General features: G+C 41.6%; 1 protein-coding gene across 7 annotated transcripts in view; it reads right to left on the bottom strand.

The window, feature by feature from the left end:
• Positions 1–22,139, bottom strand: part of UBE2K (ubiquitin conjugating enzyme E2 K) — an 86,025-nt gene that overhangs the window by 40,609 nt on the left and 23,277 nt on the right. For 4 of the 7 annotated variants that reach the window (XM_025385132.1, XM_025385133.1, XM_025385135.1 and 1 more), the window contains exon 2: positions 6,792–6,885. The exons of the other annotated variants lie outside the window; for them this stretch is intronic. In XM_025385132.1, coding sequence (XP_025240917.1) covers positions 6,792–6,885 — 94 coding nt within the window. The remainder of the gene's footprint in view (positions 1–6,791; positions 6,886–22,139) is intronic. 7 annotated transcript variants of the gene reach the window in all.

Genomic DNA, 22,139 nt, shown 5'->3' with positions numbered 1-22,139 from the left:
GTGAAACCCCATCTCTACTAAAAAATAGAAAAAGTTAGCCAGGCATGGTGGCAGGCACCTGTAGTCACAGCTACTTGGGAGGCTGAGGCAGAAGAATGGCGTAAACCGGGAGGTGGAGCTTGCAGTGAGCCGAGATCGTGCCACTGCACTCCAGCCTGGGCAACAGAGCAAGACTCCATCTCAAAAAAAAAAAAAAAATTTATCTAGCGTCTAGCTTCTCACAACTGGGGTACTCAAGACTCAAGGAGAGGATAACTGCCTCTTAAGAAACTCTGGGCCGTGCACAATGGCTTATGCCTGTAATCCCAGTACTTTGGGAGGCTGATGTGGGCAGATCACTTGAGGCCAGGAGTTCAAAACCAGCCTGACAAACATGGCGAAACCCCATCTCTACTAAAAGTACAAAAATTAGCTGAGTATTGTGGCATGTGCCTATGATCCCAGTTACTCGGGAGGTTGAGGCACAAGAATCGCTTGAACCCAGGAGGTGGATATTGCAGTGAGCCAAGATCGCACCACTGCACTCCAGCCTACGTGACAGAGCGAGAATCTGTCTCAAATAATAAACGGAACAGAACAGAAAAAAGAAAAGAAAACTCCGAAGGGGTAAGTCTTGCACTGGATGAGAGGCTGGATTCAACTCTTAACTCTTAAGAGTTTAAGCATCTTCTAAGATTTTATGACCAATTACTAATAACAAAATACTATTACAAAATACAGTAAATAAAACTGTTCTATTGAAATAGTTATATATAAGACTATGAGATTTTATTTCAAGATAATCAAAGAATACATTAGATCAAAGATGGCCATGAGCTGATAGTTATTAAAGCTGGCTGAAGAGGTTGCATTATATTCTTTTTTTTTTTTTTGAGACGGAGTCTCGCTCTGTCACCCAGGCTGGAGTGCAGTGGCGCCATCTTGGCTCACTGGACGCTCCACCTCCCAGGTTCACGCCATTCTCCTGCCTCAGCCTCCCGGGTAGCTGGGACTACAGGCGCCCGCCACCATGCCCGGCTACTTTTTTGTATTTTTAGTAGAGACAGGGTTTCACCGTGTTAGCCAGGATGGTCTTGATCACCTGACCTCATGATCCACCTGCCTCAGCCTCCCAAAATGCTGGGATTACAGATATGAGCCACCTCACCCGGCCTATTCCTTTTTATATATCTGAAACTCCCGTAATAAAAAGTAAAATAAAAAACTGTGTGCTAGCAGCATTATTATCTTCAAAATTCTATACACTCAGTTCTTTAAAAAGTCAAACAGGAGACTTTCTTCAGTATATTCTAGACTCTCTCAGATGTATCTCCTTACTACTCCATTGTTATGAATGGATGGATGACTATGAATCTGAGGAAAAAATAAAAGTGGTACTATTTTCTTCAAGCCCTTTTTGGTTTGAATCCTTCTTTTCTTCTTCTTCCTCTTTTTCTTTTTTTTTCTGAGACAGGGTCTCGTTCTGATGCCCAGGCTGGAGTGTAGTGGTAAAATCTTGGCTCACTGTAACCTCCACCTTTCAGGTTCCAGCAATTCTCATGCCTCAGTCTCCTGAGTAGCTGGGATTACAGGTGCCCACCACAACGCTCAGCTAATTTTTGTATTTTTAGCAGAGATGGGGTTTCACCATGTTGGTCAGGCTGGTCTTGAACTCCTGGCCTCAAGTGATCTGCCCACATCAGCCTCCCAAAGTGCTGGGATTACAGGCAAGAGCCATTGTACCTGGCCTCTCTTCTTGCTATTTTTGAGATGGATTCTCACTCTGCTGCCCAGACTGGAGTGCAATGGTGCGATCTTGGCTCACTGCAACCTCCACCTCCCAGTTACAGCAATTCTCCTACCTCAGCCTCCTGGGTAGCTAAGACTACAGGTGTGTGCCACCATGCTGGCTAATTTTTTAATTTTTTAAAGTAGAGAGGGGGTCTCACCACGCTGGCTAAGCTGGTCTCGAACTCCTGACCTCAAATGATCTACTCGCCTCAGCCTCCCAAAGTAATGGGATTACAGGCATGAGCCATTATGCCCAACCACTAGTTCTTTTTAATATAATCCCATAGTGATTAATGCATGAGTTGAACTAAATGCCTGAATCGCAGAACATATAGTAACAATAATGAAATTTAAAGAAAAGTAGTGGAAAGAAAAAAAAAAAAAAAAAACTGACACGTAAGAGAAGGGTACCTGAAGAAATTTTGTGACTATAACCGTCTATACCCAGATTTAGAAATGCTAGCTTCAAATATAGTTATAATAAATATGGCTTCAGCACTACATAGGCTTTTCTTTTTCCTTCCTAAGAATTATTTTTTTCTGATTAAACTCCAGATTACCATCTCTATAACCCATCATACAAAGTTCTTCGTTAATGGCCAAAATAATCTCTTAGGAGCAGTGTGAGGGCCCAGAGATATTATATAAATAATGCTGGACTCACGAGTCTCTAAAATCTTATTTCTATTTCTATCCCTTATGTTACATGCTCTGACAACTTTCAATATACGACCACTTAGCATTAATCATAGCATCATCTGATCAGGGTAATACAACTAATGATAACTATATTATTCACATTATAATAGTTTTTACTATAAAACATTAACTTCTTGAAAAATAGCTTTTAATATTAAAAATTAACCATCTTTAAATTTAACTTAACCCAAAGAGGAGATGGGGAAGGAATGAGAATTTTTAAGCTGTCAACAATGATTCCATAAACCTAAAAGAAATTTTAGGAAGAAAAGCTCAAGAACTAAACTGTTCCTTTGTCACTGAATTATTAAGGCAAAAGAAGTGAAGAAAATTGAGTTAAGTAATATCTACAATATGGCATTTTCCCGTGAGTACTCTACTTCACAATCTGATTCTTTAAATACTATAAAACAGCTGCCTCATTACTTAATAATGGTCATAAATAGTTTAACATTCCACATGTAAACTTTTGCCTTAGCATTTAAGTTTAGATTTTTAAAAACTCAAAAAACTGCAACATCCTTGCAATAAATATTTAACCTACCGTTATATTTAAAAGAAAAAGCATTAAAGTTTATGCCCTTGAATGGTACTTTTCCTTAACAAAATGAACTTCTCTCAACAGTTTTACATAAAATAATAGAATTAAAGTTACTCTACCTCAAACATATACCAAAAAGCATATTAAATCTAATCTCATCAAGATACTCATTTAGCAGCAGCAGCAGCAGAAATAAGCACTTTTTTTTGAGACGCAGTCGCCTTCTCTCGCCTAGGCTGGAGTGCAGCGGTGAGATCTCAGCTCACTGCAACCTCCGTCTTGTGGGTTAAAGGGATTCTCCTGCCTCAGCCTCCTGAGTAGCTGGGATTACAGGCGCACACCACAGCACCCAGCTAATTTTTGTATTTTTAGTAGAGATGGAGTTTCACTACGTTGGTCAGGCTGGTCTTGAACTCCTGACCTCGTGATCCACCTGCTTCAGCCTTCCAAAGTGCTGGGATTACAGGCATAAGCCACCCCGCCCAGACAGAAATAAGCACTTTTAAATGACCAAACTTTTGGCCCCATTCTCGGTATCGGGAAAAAGAAAAGAAAAAAATGACCAAACTTGCTTCTAACCAAAAGAATATATCTTTTTTATTTTTTATTTTTTTGAGACAGAGTCTTGCTCTGTCGCCCAGGCTGAAGTGCAGTGGCACGATCTCCGCTCACTGCAACCTCTGCCTCCCGGGTTCACACCATTTTCCTGCCTCAGCCTCCCGAGTAGCTGGGACTACAGGTGCCCGCCACTACACCCGGTTAATTTTTTTGTATTTTTAGTAGAGACGGGTTTCACCATGTTAGCCAGGATGGTCTCGATCTCCTGACCTCGTGATCCACCTGCCTCAGCCTCCCAAAGTGTTGGGATTACAGGTGTGAGCCACCGCACCCAACCATAAGAATATATCTTAATATATCTTAATGTATATAAGTATACATTATCCATTTTAAAAAATTAATCTACCTATTAAATATTGCTTCTATCTAATTTAGCTCAGGAAGTGCCTTGTTTATAAAAATCAGTTAAAAAATTTAAAACTTTGCCGGCAGACCTCTAAAATAATGTCATCGCCCTACTATCTTCCAAAAATACTTCAAAACAATCTAAAAAAAAAAAATTCAAGAATAACTGTAAGGCTTGTCTTCAAGAAGAAGCTAATATATTATTACATAAAAACATCTGCTATTAGGACAACCACCTGATTTTCGTAAGATAACTAAAGGTCTCCTCTACATTTAATGATTGTAAAAAGGACTAAATGAAATAGCATCCATGAAAACGGCCAGACCAAGCAAGGCAGATAGGAAGCACTCAATAAACAGCATAAAAAATTAAATATCTAGAAATGGCTCATATTAACTATAAAACAACAAATAAAATTTTATCACTTAAGAATTGGTACAAGGTTGGGCACAATGGCTCATGCCTAGAATCCCAAGACTTTGGGACACTAAGGCAAGAGGATTGTTTGAAGCCAGGGGTTTGAGACCTGCCTGGGTAACTTGGCAAGATGCCATCTATCCAATAAAGAAAGAAAAAACGGGCCGGGAGCGGTGGCTCATGCCTGTAATCCCAGCACTTTGGGAGGCCGAGGTGGGCAGATCACAAGGTCAGGAGTTCAAGACAAGCCTGGCCAATAATGTGAAACCCCATCTCTGCTAAAAATACAAAAATTAGCCGGGCATGGTGGCAGGCGCCTGTAGTACCAGCTACTCGGGAGGCTGTCAGCAGAATCACTTGAACCCAGGAGGTGGAGGTTGCAGTGAGATCGCACCACTGCACTCCAGCCTGAGCGACAGAGTGAGACTCTGTCTCAAAAAAAAAAAAAAAAAAGAAAAAAATGAATAAACAGAATTGGTATAATATGCTAAAGACCTTCTAGGGTCTTCAACAATCTGGATTAAGAACAAGAAAATATTCAAAAATATTAGATTTTAAAAAAGTGTTTTGGGTAGCTGGGCGCAGTGGCTCACACCTATAATCCCAGCACTTTGGGAGGTTGCGGTGGGTGGATCATGAGGTCAGGAGATCGAGCCCATCCTGGCTAACAAGGTGAAACACCATCTCCACTAAAAAAACACACAAATAAATTAGCCAAGTGTGGTGGCGGGCACCTGTAGTCCCAGCTACTCGGGAGGCTGAGGCAGGAGAAAGGCATGAACCTGGGAGGTGCAGCTTGTAGTGAGCCAAGATCGCGCCACTGCACTCCAGCCTGGGCAACAGAGCGAGACTCCATCTCAAAAAAAAAAAAAAAAAAAAAAAGGGTTTTGGGTAAACTGTTCATTACAGAATTATAGAACCACTCAAAAGTATTTAGCTGGCAGCCGGGAGTGGTGGCTCATGCCTGTAATCCTAACACTTTGGGAGGCTAAGGCAGGCGTATCACCTGAGGTAAGAAGTTCAAGACCAGCCTGGCTGTTATTGTGAAACTCCGTCTCTACTAAAAGTACAAAAATTATAGCCGGCATGGTGGTGCACGCCTGTAATCCCAGCTACTCGGGAAGCTAAGGCAGGAGAATCACTTGATTCTGGGAGGTGAGGTTGCAGTAAGCCAAGATTTCACCACCGCACTCCAGCCTGGGCAACAGGGAGACTCAGTCTCAAAAAACAAACAAACAAAAATTAACAACAAACACACATGAAGTATTTAACTGGATGTGGTGGCATGCACCTGTAGTACTAGCTACTGAGGAAGCTGGAGGATTACTTGAGCCTAGGAATTCAAATTTATAATGAGCTATGACCATGTCACTGCTCTCCAGCCTGGGTAACAGTAAAACTTTGCATCTAAAAAAATACATAACAAAACAAAATAGACATCACCACCACTTCCAATATTAAGTGAATTCTGATTTACATAAAGTGATTAAAAGCACAGGCTTTGAAGGCAAAGCCTATCAGTTGTGCTAAGATGGTTGACCTTAGACAAGTCACTTCTCTGAACTTGTTTCTTCATCTATGAAACAGCAATCATTGTATTTACCTAATAAGATTTGCTGAAAGGATTAAATGAGAAAATACATGCAAAGATTGCATAATTAGGGTTACCATATATTCTGTTATGTTTTCTAATAAACAAATATTTGAATAGCTATTAATGCAAGAACCTTGGTTATATGCTGTATAACCTAAATTTACAATAATATTAATTAACGAAGACTCACCTAATAAGAAAGTAAAATGCTATAAGGCTTATTTCTGTATCTTACCACCCAACTCCATGGTCTAAAGTAGCTACAGAGTTAATTTGTGAACACCAAGTTCAGCAAAGCCACCTCCTTTCTATGTGTCTTGAAATGATCACTAAAAGCTTTCCTGAATAAAGAAAACATTTGGACTACAGCCTGTATGAAGACATATGAGTGAATGAAATGCTAAATGACAGAAAGAAGAACTTTAAAAACAAAAGCAACATTTCACCAGTGAGATATTTAAGGCAAGGTCTGTTTTAGATACCATATGAAGGGTAACTGAGTGTCTATAGTCCATATAATTTAGAGGTTTACCATGCCAGATCTTTTATTCTATTAAATTCTAACCTATAATACCTGTAACAAAGCTCTGCTAAACTTTTTGTGGAAAGAAAAAAATTAGCTAAAATTCAGTAAGAAATACCAGTCTATATTAAGTATCTAAATTTAGTATTTTTAAAATTGCTGTTTATCTAAACCAAATGAAGTTACCCTCCATATAATTTATAGATGTTTAAGATTATTCTGATTTAATGTTTTAGACAAGTTCTAATACGCACAATATTTTGATACAGAAAAAAGTACTTGCCTTCATATGGTGTGTCTGGAGGTCCTGCTATTTCTCCTCTTAATTCTGTAAAATTCTCATCTACAAGATCTACTTTAATTTGATTTTTGCTCGTCTTAAAAATAAACAGAAAATAAATGTTAGTATGTCAGCAAGAAAAACGCCTAAAGTATTACCTATAAAAATTTTTGAAACGCCCCCCTTTCATAAACTTGATTATCTGCTCTAGTAAAATAAGTCTGGGCTTTTCTAGGACTTAATTGGCCAGTTTTAAGAATATTTAAAACAAACTAATAAATTTTAACTTCAATGTTTTAAATGAAATAACACCACTTTGAACAATACAATGGCTTCTTGAATTTCTAGGAATGTTATGAGAGAAAAATAGTATAAAACCTATTTTATGTTTGCCAATCCATGTACATTAGGTCCAAAGTGATTAATCATCCACAGATGAACGCTAAGATACTATATTCTGAACTATACCCCCAGGATACATGAGTTCTGCTTATATAAACAGAAAATTCAGGGTAATTAAAAGCCATTTAGGCCATAAACTCTCACTTGAACTAACCATAACAACTCTAAATGTTTAGTTTAACTGACTCAAATAGTACACTATCCACCAGAATGATGAAAGCTCTAGCTATGTAACAGATTCTCCTTTCCATGAAAATTCCAAAGGACTAAATGCCTCAAAAGAATCTAAGGCCTTCTTCAATTTGTTTTTCTGCTTAGTTTATTAAAATGGCAACTACCTACTTCCAAAAACCAGATTTCTACTTTAAATTTATCTACACTGACTTATTTTGCACTTTATACTACTCCAAGTACTTTCCTATCTATAGCATTACTGAGTCTCTTAATCTTATGACAGTCCATTCTCAGAGCCATGATAACCTTAAATGAGTCAGAAAACCACCCCAGTGGGATTCACATTAACATTCATAAGTGCCCGCCTGCAAATGGGCTCTCCACTTATATTCTCAAACCTATGTTAAAAATATAGTAAATCCTCTCCTCTCAATTTTTTAAACCAAAATCCCTAAAGTACAAGTTATATCTTCTTTTTTTTTTTTTTGAGACGGAGTCTTGCTCTTGTCACCCAGGCTGGAGTGCAATGGCACGATCTCGGCTCACTGCAACCTCTACCTCCTGGGTTCAAGCAACTCTCCTGCCTCAGCCTCCTGAGTAGCTGGGATTACCGGCACCCACCACCATGCTCAGCTAATTTTTGTAATTTTAGTAGAGACGGGGTTTCACCATGTTGGCCAGGCTTGTCTCAAACTCCTGACCTCATGATCCTCCCACCTCAGCCTCCCAAAGTGCTGGGATTATAGACCTGAGGCACTGCGCCCGGCCTATATCTTCATTTTTTTGGTTAGAATTCCATATTGTTACCTGATTGACACAACATATCTACTCTTATGAAACAAAGCCTCACTCAAGATTTCAAAAGTGAAGTTTTTTGCTTTTAGATTGACTTTCTTAAACTTGATTACTGGATGAAACGGTGTAAGAATTACTGTTTTAAAGGTCTTTGGCTTCCTCCTCCAACCCAAAAAAATACACAATTTTTACTCTTTTACTATGTTAAATATTTTTTAGTACAGAACATTTAGTTCAGAAACAATACATTACTTAAAATCCTAATTTTTCAAAGTTCACATCATTCCTAATTAATCCTGTCTTTTAATAAAAACACAGGATTTAAAAACTTACTTTCTAATTAGTATTGTTTTTTCATGTTTTTCTGAAAATATTTTTATCCAAAATCTAAATTTAACTATAAATATGTACAATAAGAAACTACTTCTTACGCCCTAAAAAATCATTAACAACCTTGGTATTTGTGGTAGAGGAGAAAATGTACATTTTAGCAACAGTAAAAATACTTTGATGGCCAGGCACGGTGGCTCACAAGGTCAGGAGATCGAGACCACACTGGCTAACACGGTGAAACCATGCCTCTACTAAAAACACAAAAAAATTAGCCAGGTGTGGTGGCGGATGCCTGTAGTCCCAGCTACTCGGGAGGCTGAGGCAGAATGGCATGAACCCGGCAGGCGGAGCTTGCAGTGAGCCAAGATCGTGCCACTGCATTCCAGCCTGGGTGACAGAATGAGACTGCGTCTCAAAAAAACCAAAAAAACCAAAAACTTAATTGGGTGTGGCGGTGCACACCTGTAGTCCCAGCTACTCGGCAAGCTGAGGCAGGAGAATCGCTTGAACCCAGGAGGCGGAGGTTGCAGTGAGCCGAGATCGTGCCACTGCACTATGGCATGGCCTGAGTGAAAGAGCAAGACTCCATCTCAAAAAAAAGAAAAGAAAATTGTCTAGTTAAATTATGCATAAATAATGTTAAAAAGAAAATTGGAGGCATTTAACTTTCACTGACCAATTTAAGAAGCCAGTGTTAACTTAGAATACACTTAAATTTCTCCTCTTAAGGCTTCTTACAAAAATAATCATCTTGCTAATTATCAATGCTTTCAAACATCTCGATAGCTTTCCATAATCTCCCCTCCAAAAAGTAGTATGTAAATAACCCAAAGACGTTAGGATACTAAAGGATCTGATTAACGTTTTTTGGGAAAGGAGGAGAGGGAGATTAGAAAAGCTGCTTTTTGGGACTGCCCAAATCTCTGGGTAACAAAATGCTAAATAATTATTCATTGGCCGGGTGCGGTGGCTCAAGCCTGTAATCCCAGCACTTTGGGAGGCCGAGACGGGTGGATCACGAGGTCAGGAGATCGAGACCATCCTGGCTAACACGGTGAAACCCCATCTCTACTAAACAAATAAAAAATAAAAAATAAAAAATAAAAACTAGCCGGGCGAGGTGGCGGGCGCCTGTAGTCCCAGCTACTCGGGAGGCTAAGGCAGGAGAATGGCGTAAATCCAGGAGGCAGAGCTTGCAGTGAGCTGAGATCTGGCCACTGCACTCCAGCCTGGGCGACAGAGCTCCATCTCAAAAAAAAAAAAAAAAAAAAAAAATTATTCATTTTCATACCTCTGTCCTTATTTCTGTCTACATCATCCCCAAATTATTATTATTTGTTTAAGACAGGGTCTCACTCCCATCACCCCGGCTGGAATGCAGCAGCGTGATCTCAGCTCACTGCACCTCAACTTCCCAGGCTCAGGTGATTTCTCCCACCTCAGCCTAACCAGTCACTGGGACTACAGGTGTGCACCACCATGCCTGGCTAAATTTTTAAATTTTTAGTAGAGACAGGGTTTTGCCATGTTGCTCAGGCTGGTCTTGAACTCCTGGGCTCAAGTGATCCACCAGCTTTGGCCTCCTGCCTTGGCCTCCAAAGTGCTGGGATTATAGTCGTGAGCCACCACGTCCAGCCCCCAAATGATAAGTCAGAAAAAAATTGCTCATTTTTCACTCTAGAGAAAGAATATTATTACTGTATGAAAAAAGTACTAAAGGCCAGGCGCGGTGGCTCAAGCCTGTAATCCCAGCACTTTGGGAGGTCGAGATGGGCGGATCACGAGGTCAGGAGATCGAGACCATCCTGGCTAACACAGTGAAACCCCATCTCTACTAAAAATACAAAAACTTAGCCGGGCGAGGTGGCAGGCGCCGGTAGTCCCAGCTACTCGGGAGGCTGAGGCAGGAGAATGGCGTAAACCCGGGAGGCGGAGCTTGCAGTGAGCTGAGATCCGGCCACTGTACTCCAGCCTGGGTGACAGAGCGAGACTCCGTCTCAAAAAAAAAAAAAAAAAAAAAAGAGAAATGTACTAAATAAGCTCAAGAAAATACCCATCATCATGATGAATTACATTACGAAAAAGCATTCTGGTCAGGTGCGGTGGCTCATGCCTATAATCCCAACAGTTCGGGAAGCCGAGGCAGATCACTGAGTCAGGAGTTTGAGGCCAACATGGTGAAACCCCGTGTCTACTAAAAACAGGAAAAATTAGCCGAGCATGGTGGTGCATGCCTGTAGTCCCAGTTACTTGGGAGGTTGAGGCACGAGAATCGTTTGAACTCAGGGGGTGGAGGTTGGAGTGAGCTGAGATTTCGCCACGGCGCTGCACTCCAGCCTGGGTAACAAGAGAGATACTCTGTCACGAAAAGCCAAAAAAAAGAAAAAAAAGCATTCTATAGAGTTTAGAGTAGGGTCTTTATTTGCAGATAACTAAAGATAAAAAGAAAACAGAAAGTTAAGTCAAAATTTCTTCAAAGCTCAATTTTCCATCAAGCAACAATTATTCTTTATACCACCACAGTTTAATTCAAACATCCAGTTATTTCACAATCTAAAACAACAATCCCACTGCTCCCACAAGCGAACTTAAAGTCTCACTTTAAGAGTCAGGAACTATAAGCAAGACACGGAGAATGGTGAAAGATGACAGTATTACAAAAGGGATGGCCTTTGGAGTAAGACATATGTCTTATGTGCTGAATCCTAGTTCTGTCCTTGTGGTATTCATTCAGGTATACCACTTAACACCTAACTCTCAATTTTATTACTGTAAAATGAGAATACTTTCAGAATTAAGTTTCTTGTATAGAAGTAAGCAGCGTAGTTCCCCTTTTCCTAACAACATTAATTATAAAACCTTTAATTTGGCTGGGTGCAGTGGCTCACGACTGTAATCCCAGCACTTTGGGAGGCCAAGGCGGGTGGATCATTTGAGGTCAGGAGTTTGAGACTAGCTTGGCCAACATGGTGAAACCCCATCTCTACCAAAAATATAAAAATTAGCCAGGTGTGCTGACAGGCACCTGTAGTCCCAGCTACTCGGGAGACTGAGGCAGAAGAACGGCTTGAACTTGGGAGGTGGAGGTTGCAGTGAGCCGAGATTGCACCACTGCATGCAGCCTGGGTGACAGACCTAGATTCTGTCTCAAAAAAAAAAATTAAAGCCCGATTTTACAAAATTAATTTCACAGTTCTGTTTCCACAGTCTAAGAAAAAAAATGTAGCATCTAAAAATAAACAACAAAATAATGTGTTATTCACTTCAATGACTGCAACAACCAAGGCAGCTGAAGCTTTTGGGTGAAATTCTGAAGAACTGTGTTATCACTGTAAATCTTTCATGAGGATAGGTGAAAGATTGCTTTTCTAAACTTTCTTCTCCCACCTCAGCTAAACACACAGTAGGACCTCTGGTAGTCTTTTTTTTTTTTTTCCCCTGATGTTCCCTGGGGGTTTCAAGGCATTTCTAATGCACAAAAGGAATAGAGATATACAGAAGCTATAGCAGCTAGGCCGGGCAGGGTGTCTCAACCCTGTAATTCCAGCACTTTGGGAGGCTGAGGCAGGTGAAATCACTTGAGGCAAGAAACTTGAGACCAGCCTGGCCCATATAGCAAAACCCTGTCTCTACTAAAAATACAAAAATTAACTGGGCATGGCAGCACATGTCTGTAATCCCAGCTACTCAGGAGGCTGAGGCATGAGAATTGCTTGAACCCGGGAGGTAGAGGTTGCAGTGAGTCAAGATTACACCACTGCACTCCAGCCTGGGCTACAAAGCAAGACTGTCACACACACACACACACACAAAAAAAAAAAAAGAAAAAAAAGAAAAAGAAAGAAAGAAAGAAGCTATAGAAGTCAGCAATTTTTAAATCAACTATTTTATTAAGATATACATGAAGCATACAAAAAACAGCACATAATGTTGAAGCTAATTTGAATGAGATTTTAAAAAATTATTGTCAACAACCAATAGTGAAGAACTCAAAGCGGTTCTAATATATTTCCATTTCCAAGGCCACCTCTCAGTGAAATGATATTGTCATTGTTACCACCATCACTGTAAAAATTCTTTCAAATAATGACTAGAGTCTAATATATGCTATCTCAAATGTTACTAAACAAAACCTAAGTCCCTGCCCACTTGGGGCTTACACTCTAGTGGGAAAAACTAAACACTGGAAGATGTTTATCATTTAAGGACTAAATACAAAGTATATTGTTGTGTAACCTTTTTAAAACTTACTAGCTATGAACAAGTTAATTAACCACTTTGTACTCCAGTTTCATCCTCTGTCAACTAAGGATAAGACAGTTCCTCATAGGGTTCGCTGGTGAATTTAACGAATGAAGTATATAGAACAATGCCTGCCACACAGTAAGTGCTGAATTTATCACTGTAATATGCTGACTCTTGATAATGATGTTGGGGCAGAAAACTGTAACCCAAAGCAAATATTGTATTTTTTAAAAAAGAATAATTAACAATATTAGCCTCACTTCTATTTATTAAAAAAAAAATGCTCTAAAATGAAATTTAAATCCAAATCTCAAATAAGACAAATAGAATTCTAAATGCCCCTAAATGCCCCCTAAAGTTATAAGTAATTCTCATTGATATAAAGAAATTACTATTTGTTTCCTAATCAAGCCACAACTATTTTAGGAGCCCTGCTCATCATTATCATGCATATAAAAGTGAAATTTAGTTCTTCCTAATTTGTTGGGAATAATACTTTGAAAGCTTAACAGTTGCCATTATTTTCTCATAATTTAATATAATATCCTTCCCCTATTATTCAAAGGCCTAAGAAACAAACACAATTTCTACGTTCTAGGCAGTTAAATTTATTTTTTTATTTTTTATTTTTTTGAGATGGAGTCTTGCTGTGTCGCCCAGCTCACTGCAACCCATCACCTGGGTTCAAGGAATTCTCCTGCCTCAGCTTTCCAAGTAGCTGGGATTACAGGCGCCTGCCACCATGCCCAGCTAATCTTTTTGTATTTGTAATAGAGACAAGGTTTCACCATGTTGGCCAGGATGGTCTCGAACTCCTGACCTCCGGTGATCCGCCTGCCTCAGTCTCCCAAAGTGCTAGGACTACAGGTGTGAGCCACCATGTTTTCTGAAGCTTATGGCACATAACAGTCCCAAAGCAAAAAATGACATGATAACAAAGGGATTGGGAGAATGAAAAACTGAGGCCATGGAGACACATGTATGATCCTTACTAAAAACAAGTTCTAGACTAGCAGTATCCAATACAATATAACGTAAGCCACATACGTAAATTTAAAATTTTCTGGTATTCACATTGAAAAGACAACAAGATGGCCAGTTGTGGTGGCTCATGCCTGTAATCCCAGCACTTTGGCAGGCTGAGGCAGGTGGATCACCTGAGGTCAGGAGTTTGAGACCAGCTGAGGCAGGAGAATCGCTTGAACCCAGGAGTCAGAGGTTGCAGTGAGTTGAGATCGCACCACTGCACTCTAGCCTGGGCGACAAAGCAAGACTCCATCTCAAAAATAAAAAAATAAAATAAAAATAGTACAAGAGACTGGACATGGTGGCACACTCCTGTAAATCCCAGCTACTTGAAATTCTAGGGCAGGAGAACTGCTTGAACCTGGGAGGCAGAGGTTGCAGTGAGCAGAGATCGCACCACTGCACTCCACCAGGACAACAAAGTGAGACTCTGTCTATAGCAGCTAGCTTTTTTTTTTTTTTTTTTTTGAGACGGAGTCTCACTCTGTTGCCCAGGCTGGAGTGCAGTGGTGCGATCTCAGCTCACTGCAACCTCCACCTCTCGGGGGTTCAAGCGATTCTTCTGCCTCAGCCTCCTGAGTAGCTGCGATTACAGATGCCTGCCACCATGACTGGCTAATTTTTGAATTTTTAGTAGAGATGGGGGTTTCACCATGTTGGCCAGGCTGGTCTCGAACTCCTGACCTCAAGTGATCTACCGGCCTCAGCCTCCCAAAGTGCTGGGATTACAAGCATGAGCCACCACGCCAGGCTGCAACTAGCATTTTTAAAATCACATCTGTAATCCCAACACTTTGGCAAAGGAGGGAGGATTCACTCGAGCCCAGGAGTTTGAGTCCAGCCTGGGCCACATAGTGAAACTCCCATCTCTACAGGGGAAAAAACAAACAAAACAAAACACGTGTGCCTGTAATCGCAGCTATTCAGGAGGCTGAGGTGGGAGAATCACTTGAGCCCAAGAGGTCAAGGGTGCAGTAAGCTATGATTGTGCCACTCCACACCAGCCTGTGTGACAGAGTGAGACCCCATCTCTTAAAAAAAAAAAGTTAAGTTCTAGACTTCTATCAAACTTTACACAATCTACAATGAAGAGTAATTCAAGTCTGAATTTATCAATTCCATGAATACTTACTGAGTACTGGCTATTTGCAAGGCATTGTAACAGATACTCGTAGTATAATGATCAACTAGAAATTTTCTCTACCGTGCATCAATAGTTATTTCATTCTAAGGTACTGAACAACTAATTATATAATTTTTAAATGAAATACAGGATACTATGAAGAACAATTTAGCAAAGAGAAAATCTAGAAAGTAAGAGGAAGTTTCCTTGAGGAAACTAATGTTAAAATACTTTACTTTAGGTAAAGCCAGCACTTAAGGCAGAGTGTACACGCTGTGCAAAATAGAGGCAAAGGAGGACTTGACAGGTTTAAAAATTGAAAAGCCGCCAAAGTGACTACAATACAAAGAATGAAAACGTAGAGATGAGGCAGGAGAAGTAGTCAAGAGCCAGATTATTCAGGGTCATGAAGAATAATAAAAATTTGAAGTATTATAACAATCAGATCTGGGTCTTTTAGAGATCACCCGGCTGGAGTAGGGGGAAATGGCTGGAGGAGGATTAGAGAAAATACTTAGGAATCCAGTGAGAGACGCCAATACGGTCCAGTGCAATGAAAAGAAGTAGATGAATTAAGGCAGACAGGAAGTCAAATCTAAAGGACTTAGTTACTAACTAAAAGCGTATGATCTTAGAGGAGGGGATTTTTTGCTGGGTGGATGACAGTATAATAAACTAAGATAAGGAAACAAAGAATTGAGGAGTCAGGGTTTGAGGAGGAGGGGAAAAATCAGTTTGAGATATGTTGGATACAAGGTATCTGTGAAAATACAAAGAACCAAGTAGGCAAATGAAAATTCAGGTCTCGGGTTCAGGAGTGATATGGTCTGAAGATATAGTTAGAAAGATAGGAAAGACCAGGCGCCACGGCTCACACCTGTAATCCCAGCACTTTGAGAGGCCAAGGTGGGTGGATCATCTAAGGTCAAGAGTTCGAGACCAGCCTGGCCAACATGACTCTACTAAAAATTCAAAAATTAGCTGGGGGCATGGTGGTGCATGCCTGCAATCCCAGCTACTCTGGAGGCTGAGGCAGGAGAATTGCTTGAATCCAAAAGGCAGATGGAGCAGTGAGCCAAGACGGAAAGCACCGTACTCCAGCTTGGGTGACAAAAGACTCTTTCTAAAAAAAAAAAAAAAAAAGTGGTGGGGGGGAGTGCGTGGTGGCTCACGCCTGTAATCCCAGCACTTTGGGAGGCTGAGGCGGGCAGATCACGAGGTCAAGAGATGGAGACCATCCTGGCTAACATGGGGAAACCCCGTCTCTACTAAAAATACAAAAACAAACCAACAAACCAACCAACAAACAAAAACTAGCCGGGTATGGTGGTGGGCGCCTATAGTCCCAGCTACTTGGGAGGCTGAGGCAGGAGAATGGCGTGAACCCGGGAGGTGGAGCTTGCAGTGAGCTGAGATGGCGCCACTGCATTCCAGCCTGGGCGACAAAGCAAGATTCTGTCTCAAAAAAAAAAAAAAAAAAAGAAAAAAGGAAAAAAGGAAAGGCAGGAGGGAGGTGAGGGAAGGGGAAAAGGGAAAGGAAAAAGGAAAGAAGAAAGGAAGAAAAAGATATTTGGATAGTCTGATATCACCGACACTACAGGAAGAATAATATTTCAAGGAAACAGTGGGTAATGTTGCTGAACGATCAATAATATCTAATACATTGCTTTATCATCCAGGCAAGAGGTACAGTGGTACAATTAGAGCTCACCGCAGCATCAAACTTACGTGCTCAAGCAATTCTCCCGCCTCAGTCTCCCAAACTGCTGGGATTAGAGGCATAAGCCACCACTTCCAGCTCAATATTTATATGTAATTTACGGGCAATATTTTAACTGATGTATATTAATAACTCAATCTTTTAACAAACTTACATGCTTACCAATAAGGAAGCTGAGGCAACAAAGTCACAAAGCTAATAATCAGTGAAGCCAGGTTTTAAAACTGATTCAGGAGCCAAGATAGAGCTTTTCTTTCACTTTTTTTTTTTTGAGATGGTGTCTTGCTCTGTCATCCAGGCTGAAATGCAGTGAGGCAATCTCGGCTCACTGCAACTTCCACTACCCGGGTTCAAGCAATTCTCCTGCCTCAACCTCCTGAGTAGCTGGGACTACAGGTGCGCACCACCATGCCTGGCTAATTTATTTACATTTTTTTTTAGTAGAGATGGGGTTTCGCCAGGCTGGTCTCGAACTTCTGACCTCATGATCTGCCTGCCTCAGCCTCCTAAAGTGCTGGGATTACAGGCATGAGCCACTGCACCCGGCCCACTTCTAAAATTTCAGTTAGAAGACATCTCAATGTATGCCAGTAAGAAAAAAACACTGCCATTTACACTATGACACAATAATTTATCACTCAGAGCTTTTATTTTACACTTACTCAACTTTTAGAATTTATATACTTCATTCTTTAGATTAGGCCAGGCACGGTGGCTCACACCTGTAATCCCAGCTCTTTGGGTGGTGGAGGTGGGCTGATCATTTGAACCCAGGAGTTCAACACCAGCCCACCTCTATCCTTATGGAAAAAAAACAAAAAACAAAAAAAAGATCAGTCCGGACAACATGGTGAAATCTTGTCTCTACAAAAAAATTAGGTAGGTGTGGGTGTGGTGGTGCATGGCCATATTCCCAGCAACGCGGGAGGCTGAGATGGGAAAATCACCCGAGCCCAGGAATCCGAGGCTGCAGTGAGCCGTGATCTTGCCACTGGCACTCCTGCCTGGGTGACTAGGGTGTATCCTGTCTCAGCACTCCCCCCATAACAGACTTTTAAGATTATTAAAGAGAAAAGAAAAACAGTCAAAGCTACTCCTCAAACTTCTTCACATCAAGTCCTACTCTCCAGTATCACCTTTTCAATTCAGTCTTCATTGTCCATGTTTTTCCTACACAATACGATCCTCTGTATGTGATAAAACATCTGTACTCTAAGACTGCTTGTGAGATAAAAGGACTAGAAAGTAAACTCAATGACTACAACCATTAAGAATAAAAAGGAGGCCGGGCACAGTGGCTCAAGCCTGTAATCCCGGCACTTTGGGAAGCCCAGTCGGGCGGATCACGAGGTCAGGAGATCGAGACCATCCTGGCTAACATGGTGTAACCCCGTCTCTACTAAAAAATACAAAAAAACTAGCCGGGCGCAGTGGCGGGTGCCTATAGTCCCAGCTATTCGAGAGGCTGAGGCAGGAGAATGGTGTGAACCCGGGAGGCGGAGCTTGCAGTGAGCTGAGATCCGGCCACTGCACTCCAGCCTGGGCGACAGAGCAAGACTCTGTCTCAAAAAAAAAGAAAAAAAAAAAAAAGAATAAAAAGGTAACTGTAAAAAGACACGTCAGAAGTCAAGGAAACCTGAGCATGTACTATGTTATTACATATTAAAAAATTAGTGTTTCTTTTGTTGAACGTAATAAGACACTTGATGGGGTTTCATAAAAATGTCCTTGTATGTTAAAGACCCACAATGAATTATTCACTGTACAATGACAGAATTCTAGGGTTTGCTGCAAAATAATTCAGAAGATTTGTTTCAAAATAATCTAGAAGGGGACAGGCACAGTGACTCACGCTGGTAATCCTAACACTTTGGGAGGTCAAGGCGGGTGGATCACCTGAGGTCAAGAGTTTGAGACCAGCCTAACCAACATGGTGAAACCCTGTCTCTACTAAAAACACAAAAAATTAGCCAGGTGTGGTGGCAAACGCCTGTAGTCCCAGCTACTCAAGAGGCTGAGGGAGGAGAATCGTCGGAGCCCGGTAGGCAGAGGTTGCAGTAAGCCGAGATCATGCCACTGCACTCCAGCCTGGGAGACAGCAAGACTCCATCTCAAAAAACAAACAAACAGCAAAATAATCTAGAAGGGAGTGGGAATCTGACAGACAAAACTGGCCACATGTTGACAACTACAGAAAGTAGAGGCCAGGAGTGGTGGCTCACACCTGTAATTCCAGCACTTTGGGAGACTGAGGCAGGAGGATTGTTTGAGCCCAGGAGTTCAAGATCAGCCTGGGCAGCAAAGTGAGATCTCTGTCTCTACAAAAAAGAAAAAAAAAAGAAAAAGAAACTGAATGATGATGTCTATTATGCTATTTTCTCAACTTCAGTACAAGTTTAAAAATTTTAACAGAAAAGTTAAAAAATAAAAACAGGCCAGGCACGATGGCTCACACCTGTAATCCCAGCACTTTGGGAGGCTGAGGTGGGTAGATCACCTGAGGTCAGGAGTTAGAGACCAGCCTGGTCAACATGTTAAGACAGACACACAGGGAGGATACCACATGAAGACAGATAATTGGGGTGATGCATCTACAAGCCAAGGAACACCAAAAACGTTGGCAAACCAACAGAAACTAGGAAGAGGCAAGGAAGGATTCCCCAGAGGTTTCAGGGGGAATTTGACCCTGCTGACACCTTGATTTCCAACTTCTAGCCTCCAGAACTCTGAGAATAAATTTATTTTATTTTAAAAACCCAAATATTTACAATACTATTTAAAAAAAAAAAAAAAAAAAGGCCAGGTTTGGTGGTACACACCTGCAATCCCAATACTTTGGGAGGCCAACATAGATAGACTAAGCTTGAGCCCAGGAGTTTGAGACCAACCTGGGCAACATGGCAAAACCTGGTCTCTACTAAAAATACAAAAATTAGCCAGGTATGGTGGTGCGCGCCTGTAGTCCCAGATACTCAGGAGGCTGAAGCAGGAGGGTCACTTGAACGCAGGAGGCTCTCACAGTGAGGATGGAAGAAAATTCCCTGCATGCTTCTGGCAGGGGGAAGGGGAAAATTAGCCATTCTGAAGTAATTCCAAAGTATTCTGTTCTTCTTAAAAAGGCCTGCCTTCAAGAGAAAAGATTTCGCCAGAGGTTAACCAACTGGAGTTTTATCAGAGCTAACTGACCTGAGGGAAGTGAAAAACCCAATCCCAGCCTTCCAATCTCATCTAAGGAGGAAGTGTGAACTGAGAAGCAACTGTGAGTATCACAGCCCAGGTACACAGATTCACCAAAAGACTAAAACCCAATTATGAGACAACAGAATACTGAAACCTTACCATCAAGAGGGGTTTTTTTGGTTGCTGTTTTTTGGTTTTTTTGGGACAGGGTCTTGCTCTGTCACCCATGCTGGAGTGCAGTGGCACGATCATGGCTCACTGCAAACTGCCTCCCGGGTTCAGGTGATCCTCCAACTTCAGCCCCCTAAGTAGCACCTGTGAGTACAGGTGCACGACACCATGCCTGGTTAATATTTGTATTTTCTGTAGAGACGGTTTTGCCATGTCTCTATTTGTCTACAAATCTCGAATTCTTGGGCTAAAGCAATCTGCCAGCCTCGGACTCCCAAAGTGCTGGGATTATTGTTGTCAGCCACCATGCCTGGCCAAGGAGGCTTTTGTATAACAACAGGACGTTACTCAAAGAACTGCATTTGTGCAACACTTGCAAGGAATTCAAAAACTAAAAAAGAAAAAAATATAACTGCATGTCTCAGACCTTCTTTAAGAAGTCTCTAAGGAACCCCAAGACAACAAAGGAAACAAAAATAAGAACACTGGAGGAAATATTAGTTCTCATACCTACAGCTACAACAAATAGTAACACAAAACAGCCCAATTCTAAGTCAGATAAACGTAATGCCTCACACTAAAGGCTTATTTACCTCAGTTACTTTTACCTAGTAAAACATGCACAGCATTTTTTTTTTTTTTTTGAAACAGGGTCTCACTCTGTCCCCCAGGCTGAAGGGCAGTGGTGCCATCTTAGCTCAATGCAACCTTTGCCTCCGGAGCTAAAGTGATCATCCTGCCTCAGCCCCTCAAGTAGTTGGGCCTACAGGCATGCACCACCATGCCTAGCTAATTTTTTCTTTTTTTTTTTTTTGCAGAGACAGGGTTTTACCATGTTGCCCACGCTGGTTTTGAACTCCTGAACTCAAGCAATCCGCCTGCTTCAGCCTCTCAAAGCGCTAGGATTACAGGCCTGAGCCACCATGCCCAGTCCATGCCCAGCTTTCAACAAAAAATTACAAAGTGTACTAGAGGACAAAAAAATACAGTTTGGGCCGGGTGCGGTGGCTTATACCTGTAATCCCAGCACTTTGGGAAACCGAGGCAGGAGGATTCAGCCCAGGAGTTTGAGACCAGCCTAGTCAACACAGCAAAACCCCAACTCTACAAAAAAACCACAAAAATTAGCCAGGTGTGGTGGTACGTGCCTATAGTCTCAGCTACTTGGGAGGCTGAGGTTGGAGGATTGCTTAAGCCCAGGAGTTTGAGGTTGTAGCAAGCCATGATTGTGCCACCGTACTCCAGCCTGGGTGACAACAATTTAAAAAAAAAATTTTTTTAAAGGGCCGGGCATGATGGCTCACGCCTGTAATCCCAGCACTTTGGGAAGCCGAGGCAGGTGGATTACCTGAGGTCAGGAGACCAGCCTGACCAACATGGTGAAATCCCATCTCTACTAAATACAAAACAAACACTCAGGTGTGGTGGTGCGTGCCTGTAGTCCCAGCTACTCGGGAGGCTGAGGCAGGAAAATGGCATGAATCTGGGAGGCAGAGCTTGCACTGAGCAGAGATTGTGCCACTACACTCCAGCCTGGGCAACAGGGCGAGACTCCGTCTCCAAAAAAAAAAAAAAAAAGAGAAGACAGCAGGGCTGGGTGCAATGGCTTATGCATGTAATCTCAGCACTCTGGGAGGCTGAGGCAGGCGGACTGCTTGAGCTTAGTTCGAGACTAGCCTGGGCAACGTGGTGAAATCCTGTCTCTACTTAAAAAGAAAAAGAAACAAAAATTATTTACGCGTGGTGTTGTATACCTGTAGTCCCAGCTACTCAGGAGGGTGAGGTGGGAGGATTCCTAGAGCCTGGAAGGCAGGGGGTGCAGTGAGCTGAAGTTGTACCACTGCACTCCAGTGTGGGTGACAGAGTGAGACACTATCTAAAAAAAAAAATTACAAAAATAAATAAATGAATAAATAAAGAGAGGCGAGTGGATCACCTGAGGTCAGGAGTTTGAGATTAGCCTGGCCAACATGGTGAAATTCCATCTCTACTAAATTAGGCAGGTGTGGTGGCACATGGCTGTAATCCCAGCTACTTGCAGGGCTGAGGTGGGAGAATCACTTGAAGCTGGGAGGTGGAGGTTGCAGTGAGCCGAGATCATGCTACTGCACTCCAGCTTGGGTGACAGAGGGAGACTCCATCTCAAGAGAAAAAAAAAAAAAAGAAAAAAACAGAGAGAAAG

Source organism: Theropithecus gelada, chromosome 5, assembly GCF_003255815.1.
Source record: "Theropithecus gelada isolate Dixy chromosome 5, Tgel_1.0, whole genome shotgun sequence".
Classification (NCBI taxonomy): domain Eukaryota; kingdom Metazoa; phylum Chordata; class Mammalia; order Primates; family Cercopithecidae; genus Theropithecus; species Theropithecus gelada.
The sequence above is the reverse complement of the archived record's forward strand: the minus strand, read 5'-3'. Positions and strand labels throughout refer to the sequence as shown.